The sequence below is a fragment of the Cheilinus undulatus genome, linkage group 10 (assembly GCF_018320785.1).
Source record: "Cheilinus undulatus linkage group 10, ASM1832078v1, whole genome shotgun sequence".
Taxonomy (NCBI): domain Eukaryota; kingdom Metazoa; phylum Chordata; class Actinopteri; order Labriformes; family Labridae; genus Cheilinus; species Cheilinus undulatus.
In genome coordinates this window covers 27,823,773-27,839,894 of record NC_054874.1, presented here as the reverse complement: position 1 = coordinate 27,839,894, position 16,122 = coordinate 27,823,773, and the positions used below count along the sequence as shown (strand labels likewise).

General features: G+C 42.2%; 2 protein-coding genes across 3 annotated transcripts in view; one reads left to right on the top strand and one right to left on the bottom strand.

The window, feature by feature from the left end:
• Positions 1-107: 107 nt before the first annotated feature.
• Positions 108-5,296, top strand: slc25a51b (solute carrier family 25 member 51b). The gene is made up of 2 exons (XM_041798209.1): positions 108-230; positions 2,636-5,296. Exon 2 carries the CDS (start codon positions 2,691-2,693, stop codon positions 3,624-3,626), a length of 936 nt encoding a protein of 311 aa, XP_041654143.1. The 5' UTR covers positions 108-230; positions 2,636-2,690; the 3' UTR covers positions 3,627-5,296.
• A 3,171-nt stretch (positions 5,297-8,467) lies between these two features.
• frmpd1b (FERM and PDZ domain containing 1b) overlaps positions 8,468-16,122 on the bottom strand; it is a 40,894-nt gene continuing 33,239 nt past the window's right edge. For both annotated transcript variants that reach the window (XM_041798019.1, XM_041798020.1), the window contains exons 13-17: positions 15,898-15,990; positions 14,871-15,053; positions 14,458-14,605; positions 13,211-14,179; positions 8,468-13,022 (exon numbers count right to left, since the gene is read on the bottom strand). In XM_041798019.1, the coding sequence (XP_041653953.1) occupies positions 10,465-13,022; positions 13,211-14,179; positions 14,458-14,605; positions 14,871-15,053; positions 15,898-15,990 (3,951 nt within the window). In that variant the 3' untranslated portion in view covers positions 8,468-10,464. The remainder of the gene's footprint in view (positions 13,023-13,210; positions 14,180-14,457; positions 14,606-14,870; positions 15,054-15,897; positions 15,991-16,122) is intronic.

The window sequence follows — 16,122 nt, the reverse complement described above, 5'->3', positions numbered from 1 at the left end:
TACTCCCCATTTAGGTGTAAAAATTTGATAGCAGCTCTTCTAGGCGAGGTGCCTTCCCATCCATATGCTCTCAAATCTGTGGTAGTGCGCATGCGCATTAGATGCATTGCTGCTGTCACCTGCTGCTGGGGCTGCAGAGCAGACACGACCTACAGTTGAGTCCCTATTACCTTGCGAAATACTGGACTCCTCATGTCCAGGGACAGGACAGCGACTGGTGTACAAAGCAGGTAAAACTGATTTCTAAACTAAACTGTGACTTAAAGTGTGAGGCGCTATTTCGCCTCTTGACATTCAGTCGCTGTCAACGAAGTCTCCATCCAGTCATTTGACAAGGTTTATTCGCTTTGACTCTGATAATGCTAGGTAGTAACATACCAGCAGTTATAGTATTTTCCAACAATAGGTAGACATTACATGTGCCCCTGTTATTCGGACAGCCCCTCTAGTTAACAGCAAATACAAAGATGATTGATTGATCCCGACACAGCCGAGAAGGCCCGATGACTGCAACTCTTGACCTAGCATGGTTGGCTAATCGGGCTAGCATTTGGGTGTATAGCTACAGACTTGTTAGCCTGGTGGTGAAATGTTGATCTTTAGCTAGCTAGGTATATGCTGACCTGTATCAGCGTTTTCCAACGATATTGTAATTTAAATGTTGCCAGGACCTAGACAGTAATTTCTTTATCTGCCAAACGTTACAGCCAAACGAGCAAGAGGCATGACACGACAAGTGTTTTGAAAGGAAGTGGTGCACAGAGGGCGTGTATGCTAAAGGTCTGGCTATTGATAAATAATAGGATTACGTAAGTGGGATGCGGTCTTCCTCTTAAATCCGTTTAAGAAGAAATTTTAGTGTATCAATACGTGGAAACACTTTTTCAACGTGACTTAAATGGGATAATTACTTTGCTTTTTGATACGAATTAGCGAAATGAAAACAAATTTACCCTTAAGTGCACTCTTACCTTAAATAAAGCTCCTTATATGTTCAAATTTTCTCTATTGAAAATGCCATCACAGTTTTTTAATTACACCACCTAGTGTGCGAAATTGTGCATCTTTTATAAAATACAAAACAAGCTGTCATAGATCAGTACATGCTAGCCTTGTGTGTGGCTGTGATTTGCCACACTGACCTAAAAATATGGTGGAAACTCCTGGGCTGATATTTTGGGCCACATGCTGTGACCTCAGGTGACCTCACCGCCGTTACCCCTAGTACCTTCTCCTTGATCTATATTTAGACAACTCCTTGACAACTTCCTTTATGCAACAGACTTCTTAGTACCAGGAGGTTATTTATATTTTATTTTGTTTTGTTTTTATAGCCTAGGGCAGTGCTTTCCAAAGCATGGGCAGGGCCCACAGGTAGGCTGCAAAGGCACTATTGGTGGGACGCAAGAGGTCATTTATGATAACTAAAAGTCATAGAAATTAAAAAAAAAAATACATATTTAAATCATGTTTCAAATGATCATACAATAATTGATTACATGTTATTATTTTAAGTCTCAGATTCAACAAAACAGGCAGAATTTCTGAACTCATGTCACATTTTTATCATTTTTTCCTGTGTGATGTATACAACTGGTGTCACAGTTAAACTGGTGTTGAATTAACTTATGACACTATGTTTAACATTCTACCATGCCATTTGTTTCTTGATTTTAAGAAGTATTAAGTGTCTCTAAAAATGAATGCTACTTGGGAAGAGTTTGCTGAGCCAAGAAAATTTCTGTGACTTTGCCGATGACTGATTCTAACAGAAATGGCAGTGACTCATTAATTGTACTCTGTGACCCTCTCAAACACTTGACGAGTACTTTTAATGTATCTGAAAGTATTTGCATGGAAAATTTACTGTTTATTAAAAAAATATGATAAGTAAAAGGTAACTATTTGAATCTGGGCTATTTGGGCTTTTTGGTGGGTCCCAGAGGATTTTTAGGTCTCAAAATGGGCCACAGTGTAGTGAAGTTTCGTAAAGGCTGGCCTAGGGTATGTGCTATGTGCTGAACGTAAACTGAAACTTTACCAAGGTGAAGAAAAACGTCTGTCACTCAAAATGTATGCACGTTGTTGTTAGTAATGTTAGCTTCTGGATTTTTAAAGACCTCAAATAAAGTAGTACTGAACAGTACACATATGCTCTTCCACAGTGCTTTCTAATGCAAATTAAATTATCAGTTCTACTGTCTTCTGCTACTATAAGTTAACTACTTCTTTGTTTTAGTCTGTTAAGTTATGGCTGATGGATGCTCTGAAATTGTCATGATTTTACAAACTATTCCTATTCTTTAACATGGGTTTTTGTTTGGTCTGGTAATCTGACATTCCATATTAATTTATGGAGAGTAAAATCTCTGAAGCATTCAGAAAGTGTACAGATTAAACAATTTAAAATACCACTGATGTTAAAGTCACAAATTTAACTTCATCTGGTTAATTGTAATGTCACAAAGAGAGCAACAGGTACCAAAACTTTGACATTTCAGAACATTGTACATGAAAGTCTACAGCTTATAATAATGTTTAGCATGCCCAAAATGGGTTTATGTTAAAAAATGACTTGAACCAATGAATGCTGATATTGGTTGGTGTATGTGATAATTTTTTCTTTCTTTTACAGTCTGCTTTACTTATGTGATGCAGGAGGAGTAGGCTGTGGAAAAAATTAGCCGCCCATGGCTGTAAGCACTATGGACTCTGAGTCAGCCCGGACCCCTCAGCCTCAGGCTGCCCTGACCAAAGGAGGGCGCTCCCTGCTGCCTACAAGTGCACTGAGTGCCAAGCTGGGCCCTCAAGGGAAGCACTATGTCTGCGGTTCCATCGCAGCTTTTACCAACATCATTGTGACTTTCCCCATCCAGAAGGTACTGTTTCGCCAGCAGCTCCATGGTGTTTTAGCCACAGAGGCGATACGGCAGCTCCAGCGGGATGGGCTGAGGAATCTTTACCGAGGTCTACTGCCTCCGCTGCTCCAGAAAAGCACAACAGTGGCCATCATGTTTGGTCTGTACCAAGACTTCTCCAGAGTCTTACTAGAACAAGCAGGTAGCAGCGGTTTGCCGGAGCTGGTCACACGCAGCTTTGCTGCAGCGTTAGCAGGAACTGCAGAGGCCATCTTGACACCATTTGAGCGTGTGCAGACTCTCCTTCAAGACCATCGGCACCACAGCCGCTTCAACAACACAGCTCACACCTTTCGAACACTTCTGACGGAGTATGGTGTCAGGGAATGCTACCGTGGCCTTGTGCCAATACTCCTCCGTAACGGCCCAAGCAATATCCTCTTTTTCGGGTTGCGCGGACCCATTAAAGAGCAGCTCCCAGAGGCCACAAGCTGGGCAGGCCACATGGTCAATGATTTTGTGTGTGGAGGGTTGTTAGGGGCAGCCCTCGGCATTATGTTCTATCCATTAAACGTGGTAAAGTCCAGAGCTCAGTCTCAGGTTGGTGGAGCGTTCCAGCCTTGCACACAAGTGCTGCTGACAGTGTGGAGAGAGAGGGGCTGCAGTGTGGCCATGCTCTTCAGGGGCGCTCACCTCAACTACCACCGTTCACTGCTCTCCTGGGGGATCATTAATGCCACCTACGAACTGCTGCTCAAGCTCATATGAGGGACGAGTGGTGGAGATGAGGAAATTGAGATCAGAGAAATAGATACAAAGTATTTAAAGGGAAAAATGTAAAGTGTGAAAGAGTTAGTCTGTCGTGAAGAGAGAAAACCGTGAAGCCAATGCACTTGCTGTCTGCAGTGGCACTATGAGAGAGAGAGCAGTGAAGTTGCACTTCTGACAGGGGCCAACACTCAGTGTGAGTTCAAACAACCTGCCACATGCCATAATCATTTCCTGTTGTTAAGTATTAAAAACAAAGGAGCATGCTTTAGCTACACTAAACTTGTGCAAGGGTCCAATTAAAATGCCCTTGTTTGCTCTGTGTACAAAAATTCAGGGGAGCAAACTGAACAGTTTTAATCAGAAGTTACTTGACTGGATCAAATGTTTTGTAGAAGATGCTGTTTCTTCATACGTGCTGTGGTGTTCTGTAGACGGTGTCTGTCTGTTAATTAGACCAAGAGCACTTTCTCTCTGAGGCTGTAATGTTCCACTTCATGGAAACACTTTTTTTACCTTTTGACCATTTTTGAATACCCCTAGGTTTATTGTAAAGTCAACTGTCGGTCACTTTATTTCTCTTTTTTTTTGTTTTCTCCTTCCTGATTTGGCCTATATGTTGTGTGATCACAAATCGTATTACAATCATTAAAAGGATTATTAGTGATTTTCAGGTTCTTGGAAATACTGTGCAGACAGGCAGGCAATTTAAAAGTGGTTGTCATTTCACATATGATCTAACTATACCATTAAACTTAAATGTTTTGTCAGAGCTTTTTTTTTTTTTGTTTATTTTATGAAGTGCTACTGGATGTATGTTATTGGATTTTTGACAAGTGCCCATTGTTGTATATAAGTGACAGTAAAACATACAGCCACACCCACATCGTCTGTTTTTATAATTTATTGGAAGGAAAAAATTCTTAATTTTATAGGGTTTCTGTTTTATTGAAAAATTGCACAGAAATGTTTGCCCTGAGTGTAAGACACATGTTTTTTAACAGGACTTCTGCAGTCTCAGAAGAAGATATTTTTTTATTGATTTGCCTATGCACCGTGTCTGCATCTGTTTTTCAGCTATTTTATGTAGCTGTTAAGTTTGGTTTTTGACTGCATTTTTTTTAAATCAAAAATGTAATATCTCTTGGTTTGTACATCTATCTCTCTCTGTGCACTTATATATTGTTCCTTATCTCACGCTTGCTCTCCTCTCTGCCTCTAACATCTGTTGACATAATGGGCTCAGATTTCAAGCTTGAGTAGTCGCAGTCACCACGCAGCCGCTCTGGCTGGGTACGACAGCCTGAAGAGGAAAGGCATGCTGCTTGGACACTGGGAGAGAGCGAGACTGAACAGTAATGGTGCTGAGAGAGGACAGGCGCAGAGGGTAATGTTCACTGGCACAAAAGCTCAAGCTGCCATGCAAATGGATCACTTGGCCTATTTCTCCAATTTTTTATTAAGACTGTCCACAGTGGGCCGTTTCATGATTTTTTTTTTTTTCCAGAATTATCTGGGGAAAGACTTTGCATTAAAAAAGGCTTTGAAAGCAGGACACCTGTGCAGATGTTTAATTATACTGTTTTATTGTAACAACTTTTCTCAAAAGCACAGATCACTGAATCTATAAAATGGCTTATTAATAGTTGTAACCAAAATAAACAAAGTCATCCCAATGAAAAGTGTATTTTTAATTTGGTTGTTTATGTTGTGACTTACTTGCATGTCAGTTCTTTTAAGCTTTGGTGGCATTTTTTCTTTCTGCTTATGAAACAAACTGAAATCGATACTGATGCCTTTATACACTGAATGAAATATTCCAGTTGAAAATCTTTATTCATTACATAGTGGAATGTGTTGAGAAAGAAATAACACGAGAACGATCAATGGAAACCAAAATCATTAACCCATGGAGGACTGGATTCAGAATCATACTCAAAATAAAAGAGGAAAAAATCAGATCACAGGCTGATCCAACTAATGTGAAATTCCTCAAGACAACTCAAAATGGGGCTCAGTAGTGTGTATGACCTTCACATACCTGTATGCACTCTCTACAACAACTGGGCATGCTCCTGATGAGGCGATGGATTGTCTCCTGAGGGATCTCCTCCCAGACCTGGATCAGGGCATCAGTCAGCTCCTGGACAGTCTGGTGCAACGTTGCTGCGGTGGATGGGATGAGACATGATGTCCCAGAGGTGCTCGATTGGATTCAGGTCCAGGGAACGGGCAGGCCAGTCCATGGCATCAATGCCTTTCGTCATGCAGGAACTGCTGAAACATTCCAGTCACATGAGGACAAGCACTGTCATGCATCAGAAGGAACCCGGGGCCCACTGCTCCAGCATATGGTCTGACAATGGGTTTGAGGACCTCATCCTGGTAGCTAATGGAAGTCAGGGTACCCCTGGCTAGCACATGGAGGTGTGTGCAGCCCTCCAAGGATATACCTCCCCAGACCATCACTGACTCACTGCCAAATGTAATTTGGGCTTCATGGTGCTGGGCTGTGAGCACTGGTCCCACTTGTGGACATCAGACCCCCATACCACCCTCATGGAGTCTGTTTCTGACAGTTTGAGCAGAAACGTCCACATTGGTGGCCTTTTGTAGGGCTCCGGCAGTGCTCTTCCTGTTCCTCCTTGCACAAAGCAAGGCCTTCCTACGGCCCCCTCTACATCTCCTGGTGTACTGGCCTGTCTCCTGTTATCTCCTTCACACTCTTGACAGTGTGCTGGGAGACACAGCAAACCTTCTTACCATGGCATGCATGGATGTGCCATCCTGGATGAGCTGCACTATCTGAGCAACTTCTGTGGGTTCCAGGTACTGCCACATGCTACCACAAGTGGTGAGGGAACTGGAAAAATGCCAGAAAGCCAAAACATCAGAAAGGATGGCCACCACCTGCAAAAACCATTCCTTTATAGAGGTTGTCTTGCTAATTGTCTCTACTTCTCACCTGTTGTCTGTCCCATTTGCGCAACAGCAGATGCAATTGATTCACAATAACTTCATAAGACTTCATAAGTAGTTTATTACATATAGATTATCTGCAACAAGACTGCTTGTTTCTCAATTCTTATTAATGATGCTTGAATTGCTGCTGCAGTGTGAAGTGTTAAATGGCGCACATTTTCCACAGCAACGGTTCTCTGAAACCAGTAACGTTGTGTGCTCCACGTACAGAGACTCAAGTCCTTTAAGCTGGCACCCCAAATTCAATGAATTTTTAAACCAAGAAGTTCTGAGTTTGGTTTCTTGTAATTAAACCATTCCGTAATCTACAAAATTACAAGTTTTTTCTAAAAATATTTCAATGTTTCCTTTTTCTTCCAAAAATGATCAGATCTTTATTTTTTAAAGTATAGGATGGCCATAATACCCAGTCATATACTATTATATATACTATTATTTTTAAAAATACACCTAATTTTGACAGCGTCAGAGCAGACGTAGCCCCGCACACCACCCTGTGGGTGTCAAGTTGGGAATGGGAACCTAGTGTATGTTATCCAAATACTTATTTAGCTAGGCTTTTCTCAATTTGGTCAAATAACATCTAAACGACCCTGTCTGCAGAATCAAAAAAATATTGTCATTAGAATATACCATTGAACCCGTATGTTGTCTATTTCTACCCTTTTTGTAAAGAAAACATATTATTTAAATACGTGCTCAACATAGCAATTCTAAAACATAGTTTCTCACCAGAGGTAAAGTAAAGCGCTGTGAATATGTTCAATATGACATATACTCAAATATTTTTTTCTTAGCCAAGCTTTTCTTATGACCCTATCTGTAGAGCCATCTCCAAAGCTCCCATGGTTGATTTTGAGCTGGGTTCTTCTTCTTAAAGGGGCCGCGCTGAACCACATCTGTAGCTGACATGTTACTGACAAGTAGCCTACCTCAGACGACCCCAATTCAAAAATACCCAACTATAACCTCAAAGGGACAAGAGGTACCTCTTTTCCACAGGAACGCCAAATCAACACCGACTGAAGGTTCCTCATGTAAGCTTCAAAGAATGAGTTAAATTTAAAGCAAAATACCTTAATATATACTAAAAGGTGAAACTTGAGTCGGTGCCACTTAAAACCAACACTTCACAATGCCTCTTCTGTTCTACATTACCTTTATTAAATATGCACTGTACCCCCGTCTTTGAAATCATCCACAAACCTACAAGTAAATAATGGCTGTTAAATCATAATGGACTATGGAGCAATACTCACATATACAGTTTATTGCTTCTATATATTATGTTTGATATTATGTTTCAACTGTGAAGTTGATCAGACTCTCTCAGCAGCACTACACTGTCTTCCCCCTACATTTTCATCAGAACAGAGTGCGATTTTCTAGATTTCTGTGTCAAGAAGTCAGGCTGCAGATAACGATCAGATTAAGGGCATTCTGATGTGTGGACTTTGGATCAGGCAGAGTTGAGCTGCTGTAATTACAAAGGCTCTCCCACTTGCTATCTCTTTTAACCCCTTACAAATGTCTAACAGACCACCATTTCATGTAAAAATATTGATTTATATCTTGATTCCCAATTTAAATGTTTTTCTTTTCATAATAAGAATAGAATATCTTGTCGTAATACAGCTGGTTCTATTAATAGTTCAGAAACAAAAGAGAAAGGATGCATTAATACTTCATGCACTGATAAAGACTGACTGTGAGGGTATAGTAACTCTGATTGGAATGAAATCCCACAATTATCCTCATAAATAGTAATCAGGAGTATGGTGATGGTACAAAGTATTGTTAAAGTATTTGTCGACACCACACCAAAAGATCCAGACATTACCAGTGTTTGGGTCAATGTGTAGTTTATTCCCAAACAATACATTTCTTGGTACATAGACTTTTTTTGTACGTGGGTATGGAAAAGTGACTGCTCATGTACTGTAGAAACATGATGTCCTCTGAAAATGAAACACTGTTGATGCAGTTTGAACACAGAGGAAAAACAAAAATAGGTGGCACAGGCACCCTTCCCTGTTTGGGCCTGCATGATGAACAAAAGATGTTCCTGAGACCTATGTCTTGATGTTAGTGCTGTCATGGACAATGCTACTGAACATTACCACCAATGCAACTGGAAGCTCTGAAATCTCACACAAGAAAATCTCTTTTTTCAAAATTGCAACCTTAACAAAATATGCATCGCCTGTTTTGAGGATTAAATATGCAAACATACATCCTCATCCTCTGTGTTCCTAATCAGTCAGTTTTCCTGCAAATGCACCATACAAGCATTGAAACTGAATTGCCTTCTTGTTGTCAGAGGTGGCTCAGGTAAATCCTCCAAATAGAATGACTCATTAAATGAGTTGGCATCATGTGAAATAGATGAGCTGATTAGTGAACACTGTACATCAGTAAACTGATCAAGCAATGTCATCCTTGTACAAACAATTCACAGACATCAGTTTAGACAGAAGTCTTTATATTGACAAATGCCATGCAACTTTTTGCAAAACGTTGCAATCCATAATGCAGTAAGTTTTCCCAAAACAAGACAAAAGCCAACATTCCAAACAAAGAAGCACCCATTATATTCAGACAAACATAATGCAGCTATAGTTGTTTTAAATGTTAGCACAGAAAACAGGAATACAGTACGTGGGGGTGAAGAGTTTATGTTTGCATAGCCATAAATGAAAGTAGAGACGGAATAGGACACAAAGATATAAATATATATCTACAGTTTTGACCACAGCATACAGCAGTCAGTCCATCTGTCAGTCAGTATGATATTAATACGGTGGTGCGACCTAAAAGGAATTTCTAGTGGGAAACAGTTGTGGCTCAGCGTTTTTAAGACTTTGGATCTCTGCTACATCTGGACATAGTTTAACAGTCACCCTTGTGCCGAGTCAAAAAACATTTTTAACAACATAAATAAGGTCCCCTGTTTTGCTTCCTGGGCCTCATCCACACATTCACAGAAAATATAGTGCATGTGTTATGTCCTTTGGATGAAAACTAGTTTAATGTTACAATACTGCATATGTTTGGATAATGGGAGTTTTTCCAAGAAGCATTCACACTAACTCACTCACAACAAAGGGAGGGATAGAAAACTCTTTACACAAGGGTTCATGTTCATAAAAAGGTGCAATCTGTAACAGTCAAAGTGCTCTCCCTGCTGTGTTATGGTAAAGTTTGTATCTCTTTTATATTTGACTGCAGAGTTGAAAAACCTAACCCTTATATAAAACAAATCAATTAATTTCTGTATTTTGTAAGTGTATAGTAAAGCATATGATCTGTAGGTAGTAAGTAAAACATACTGTTTTACTCAACTAGAAATATGACAATTTACAGATTACACCTTGAGGAGTAGAGAAATTTTAAAGCAGCAAAAGATAACTTAATACTGTCTCAAAGAGAAGGACAAATAAAAATTCCAGTGACAGCCATAGTTTCTTTTCCACCAGAGACCTGCACATCACAGACCAAGGTGAAAATATTGTAAAAATAAATACATAAATACATACATGGGTAATTCATCCTTACATAGACACATATAGTATAATAAAATAAGAGAATTATAAGACAGTTATAAAATTTATATGTACAAATGCATAGTCCGTATGCGTCCAAGAGGAGGAAAAGCAATGAAGTTTCCTCCCTTCGTTCTGGGTTTTGCTTGCTGTGTTTTCTCTGTGGTTTTGTGTAATACGGATTAAAGTTTGTGTGCTGTGGTGTGCATGGCACTTACTGTACAGGAACACAGGGGTTACACGCCAGATTACTCTGTGCTGTTTCCTCTTGTTTCAACTCTAGAGTCAATGGGTAAGTGGGTGAAGTTCACAGGTCAAAAATTAAGAGGTACGTGTCCAGGCGTGTCTGATGTGTCTAGTGTGCGTGTCCGGAAGAGTTGTGTTAGTGCGAATACTGAGGAGATGAGTACTGTACAGCGTTTGGCTAGTAGCCTCACTCCATCAGTCTCTCCCTGACCCTGTCCCAACCCAGTTAAGCCCACACTTTTACCCCCAACCCCAGCGCCTGTCCCCGCTGTCTCAACAGCCCCAACAAACTCCCGGTACAGACCTACTATCTCCTTTAGCTTGTCCATGGGCTGGCTGTCGTCGTCCTCATCCCTGTGGACTGGACTCTCATCATGGCAGATGTCACAGCCAGGGCAGGGGTTTGTTCGCAGGCAGGCTGCCGACAACTGAACCAGGGCACTGAAGCTGTTAGATAACGAACGTAGGGCTTCATCAGGAGCCCAACCTACACGTGTGGCCCTCTGACAACCTGATGCCAATCGTCGAGCTTCTGCCTGGAGAAGACTCCTTTCAGCCTCTGTCATAGCAGCAGTGCTTGTTCCAGCACAATTCTGGCCAGGAGCTGGGATTGTACTAGTTTCAGTTCCATTGTGATTTAGGTCAGGCCCTACTTGTATGCCCGTGATATCCTGCTTAGAGTCTTGGCCTGAGGTTTGTTGCTCAAGTGCCCCCCTCTCTAAGACCAGCAGTAGTTGGTCTATATCTTGGCGTAGGGAAGCAAAACCTCCTTTCAGCCCACCATAATTCTTATTGGAAAGGGAACGAAGAGGACAACCAAGTGAGTTTGTTGGTGACACTGGGCGTGAGACTAGGGGACTGAGCTCGGAGGAAGCAGTGGAGAACGTAGAGAGTGGGCGAGGGTTGTCTCTCAGCAGTGACAGGATATTGGGATTTGGAGAAGGTGTTGTAGGAGATGGAATAGGTGCGGGTTTGGCAGGTTTTGGTCGTGTGCGTCGGGAGAACTCGTAAACAGTAAGCTCTTCATCAAAGCTTATACCATCCTCGGTGTCTCCACTAAAACAGTTGGCATAAACAGTGCGGCATCCACAAGCTTCCCGGTGCTGTTGTGGAGGAGTACTATCAGCAAGTGAGGAGGTAGGTGAGTCTCCTCCAATCTGCATGTTGGACACACCTCCCAATCCCACTGCTGAATGGGGCCGCGACTGAGGCTGCTCTGATGAAACACTGCCACGGTGTGCACTCATGTCTTTAAAACTCAAATCAGGACTGGAGCCATTAGTCCCATTGGCTTTTTTCATGTTTGAAGTCACTTCCTGGGCCTCTTTGATGGTGGCTATCACAACTGCAGCTCCATCTTCTAAAATGTTCCCTTTTCCTCCGGATTTTGTAGTCACAGTCTCTTTTTCTTTAACAGGGGTCTTGTTAAGGTCTGAAAACCCACTGGCAACAGACAAACCAGAGCCAAAGCCAGATGTATCCCCATTGATGGAGCTTGTAGATGGATAGTCCAGAGTTCCTAAAATCTCTTGGGAGCGGGTCATGTACCAAGGCAGAGCCTGGATCTTCCCTCTCAGGGCAGAAGCTGGTAATCTGCCTCCTAGACTGGAAGAACTTGTCCTCAGATCTGATCCTGATCCAGACATTCCAGGTTCTCCCCCAACCCCTTTGGAGTTGGTTGAGGTGAGGGAGGTTGTTAGTGTGAGAGGTGCATCTGTATTTTTGGGCGACAGGCTTTCATGGCTCAGGGATACCCTCCGGGGTGCTGACTGGATGCTGCCATTGCGGCTGCTCCAAGGGTGGAGTCCATTTGGTGGACTGACACTATCCTTAAAGATCCCTTTGTTTGGGTCAGTTGGGGAGACAGGTGAGCTAGCAGGTAGTGAGAGTGGATGGAAACTGATAGGTGAAGTGGGTTTGGGGGGCACTGGAGGAGGAACAGATAGCTTGGTGCCTGAATTAGAGCGTGGCATAGATGGTAGGCTTGGTGACATTTTTGTAGGTAGGGCAGTCCCATTGCTTTTTGTCTCAACATTTGGACTTTGTTTGTTGTTGTAGTCTTTATCATTTGAAATGTGGGTTCCACTCTTATGTATTAGATCTTTATTCTGTTTTGGACTGTTCTCTTTCATTTTTGTCTTGTCCTCTGTTTGTGTTGTCGTAATGGGTTGTGTTTGCTTACTGCACCACACTGCTGTGATCAAAGGTGATGACACTGGCAGTCCACTTGCCCCAGAAGTGACAGACTTGAACTCCATTGTGTCTGGCTCCATTTCCAAGAGTTCAGAGGACAGACGTCCAGAGGCATCCCCATTGCAGTGGGCATAAGTTCTGCCATGCTGGGGGGATTTGGGAGGAATAATCTGAGGCTTGGGAGGTAGCTGGGGCTTAGGCGCCAATGGTGGTTTGACCTTGACTTCAGGTTTTTTAGGTGGCTTTGGTGGACTGGGCTGTTGGTGAGTAGGTTGATTTATGGGTCCTTTAGGTGCCTTGACTTCAGCCTTGACTTTAGAGGATTGGTCTTTACTGGCAAGAGGGGAAGGAGGCTGTTTGCCTGGGGCAGCTGGTAGACCATTCCAGGTTCCACTCAACCGATTAGCATTACGCCGGTCAGCAAGCTCAGCATCTGTAAGAACAAAAAAGACAGCGAAAAAGAAAGGCATCAGTCGATTCATAAAAAACCTTTCCCTCACCTCATTCAGACCCAGCAGGTCTCAAAAATGGTTAATGTCCTCAAAGTTAATACCAACAATAGACAACACATACAAACATTTATACATCTGCAAAGTAAAAGCAATCATCCTGTTAACAAACCTGACAGATCAGGAACTGGAGGAGTGAATCTCTCCTGTGCATCAAAAAACTCATCCTCAGAATCTGAGACAGTCTCTTTGGCCAATAGAGCAGGTTTAGGATTTGGCGACGGTGTAAGGAACAGACTCTCATCGTCCTTAGAGAGACGGTGTTCTGCTTTGTGGCCAGGAATTGAACTTGTTCTTACTGGAACTTTGGGGGGGATCTTTTTCTTTCTTTTAATGGGCGATCGGTCAAAGGGTGTGCTGTCAATCATTCTCAAATCTCTTGAGCTTGGGATCTTTGAAATGCGTCTGAGGTTCTGCATCCCTGTGTCTTCCTCATCCTCCTCATCATCATCGTCGTCATCATCATCACTCGTAGCCTCAGGAGGGCTAGGGAGGAAATCGGCCTTGGAGAGCTCCGCAAAGCAAAGACAGGAGTTGTCATTGCTGCGGTAATTAAGGTTGGTGGGCCGCAGGGGTCCTTGATTGCGTTTTGGCTCTAGGAGGAAGGGGTGGTGAACATCCAAGCTTGGTAGATCCTCACTTGTGGGTTGTCCACGGAGTGCACCTAGACGAGATGGGGCTTTTGCTGCTGCACTGCTTTCCTCCAGAGCAGCACTCAAGGAGCCACTGGACAAGCTGGAGAAGCTGCTGGTGACCCGTGGGTCTGTGTGGTACCAAGTGGTCTCCAGGTTCATTTCTTCATCCATAATGCTAAATTTTCGTAGACCACTTCCTGTTGCCCCTCCTTCCTCTTCACCTCCATATTCCTTACCTTCTGTTGTCACGATTATCTTCACTTCCTGTTTGCCTTTGTGTTCCTCTCTTTCTTGTCTTTCCTCTTCTCTCCTCTTTTCTTCTTCCTCTCTTCTCCTTTCTTCCCAGTCCTGACTTGCTGGGTCTGGACGTTTGTAATTCTGGGAATCCATTGGGTCATCCTCGTCTGTTGAGTCATCTGAGTCACTACAGCAGCGAGACACGTAACCTAACAACATCAAGGAAGTGCAGAAAACAAAAAGAAAATTTTGTGTTAGTCAGTAGGTCCATTGAGTAGAATAGAATAAATGAAATTATGATGGTATGATGGTCTGATTTTTTTATCCGTACCCGTACTGGCTGGTGACATACATCAAGATATGATGTGATAAATGGCTATCAAAAGGCCAAGGCCAGAAAGTGATGATTTAAAGTGATACGATTTTTGCTCACTTGCTAGGGATTCATAGCACACGCCCTCTATTACGGCGAACCTCCCACACACACCTTCTTCAGCAGGTATCCGGTGCACCCTCACTTTTGGGCGCCCCAGACGGAAGACACTGACACTGGGATCCACAAGGAGTTTGCAGTAGCCTCCCAGCAGACACCCTAAGTCTTTGGCTGCCAGAGAGTCCATCAGTAAGGCAAATGGCTGAAAGGGGGAAGGGCATTTCGGAAGATAAGGTAAAGTGGTAGCAATTAAGGCCAAAGGGTAAAGGAGAAAAGGCAATGGAGTGGGAGAAAAAAAAGGGAGAGAGTCACCTTTGAGTATAATGAATATGCCTTGGGCTTCATACTATGTATTGTAAGAGAAATCTCTGACCCATATTTACTCAAGGAGCTGTCAGTGTTAAGTGCCACATGCTAATGAATGACATAGCCCATTCTCGATTTCCCTGTATATTAATCTGTCATACCTTCATGTCATGCAGTGAGATGCGCAGTAGGCTGACTTTGTCCGACTCCGAGAGCAGCTCCACCCGGCTGATGCTGCTGAACTCCACCAGCGTAGAAATCACATTGAGTTTGTGGTTGATGACCTGACTCATCCCGTACTTGGCTCCCACCAGCAAGTTGACTAACACCTCCCTGTCCTGAAGCTGAGTAAAAAAGGATATTGAAAGAGAGAAATTGATATACCTGTGTTAAATAGTTACAAAACTCCAAGATAGGATTTGAATTGTTTGAATATTTTATGTGGCATATGCTTCATCAAGTGGATCCTAGATCTCATCAACTTCCTAGTCCTTACCATGCATTTTAATTTTGGTCACTTATTTTAAGTCTTTGTCGTTGACTTTAGGTTAAAATCACTTTTTAGTCATTTTCACTCTTCTATTTTAGTCTAGTTTTAATTAATGACAAGTCATAAAGATTTTAGTCCAAAAAAGGAGGTACAAACTGGAGCGCTTCTGGTGTCCCTCAAACCACTGGTGCTCATGGAACGGAAAGATTCATGGAAAGGTTGGAAAACTTATGATGGCAAAAATGTAAAAGGCCTTTATTTCACTGGGCTACAAACATTGAAACTACACCAGTACGTATCGGTTTTTGTCTTCTTCAGGCTTTAGTGAAGAAGGCCCAAGCTAATGAATATAAAAATCTCATTCTATTTCACTATTAATACTTAAATCACTATAAAAAATATTCTGAAGAAAATACTGACGTAACTTCAATGCTCTCTACCAAAGCTCTATTTGTGCTTTTACCAATTACACATGCAGTGGTGAAATATCATGTTTTTTGAATGTCCTAGAGTCTAACACTAATATTTTGGTCTTGTTTTAGTCTTCTTGATAAAAACAAGTTCAAACTAAACTTACTTTTCATCAGAGTTTTTATCATCAAAGATCTATTGTTAGCTCGTCTTAATCTCCTCATGGAAAAAGTTAGTTGACCAACATTTTTAGCCATAGTTTTATTGATGAAATTAACACTGCTTACCATCATTGTCGCTGTATAGGATCGTCCTCCGTATGAAATCAGCTCTCCCAGCTGAGTGAGGTAGGCCAAGCGAGCCTGAGTGGCAGATATTACCTACAACGCCAAAGTGGACATGGAGAAAGAAAGACAACCACATGCCATGATTAACTCATTGACCAAAAACAATGCTCTCAACAGAGAAATATGCCCAACTCATTTTTCAAGAAAGATCATCCATGCTCTCGA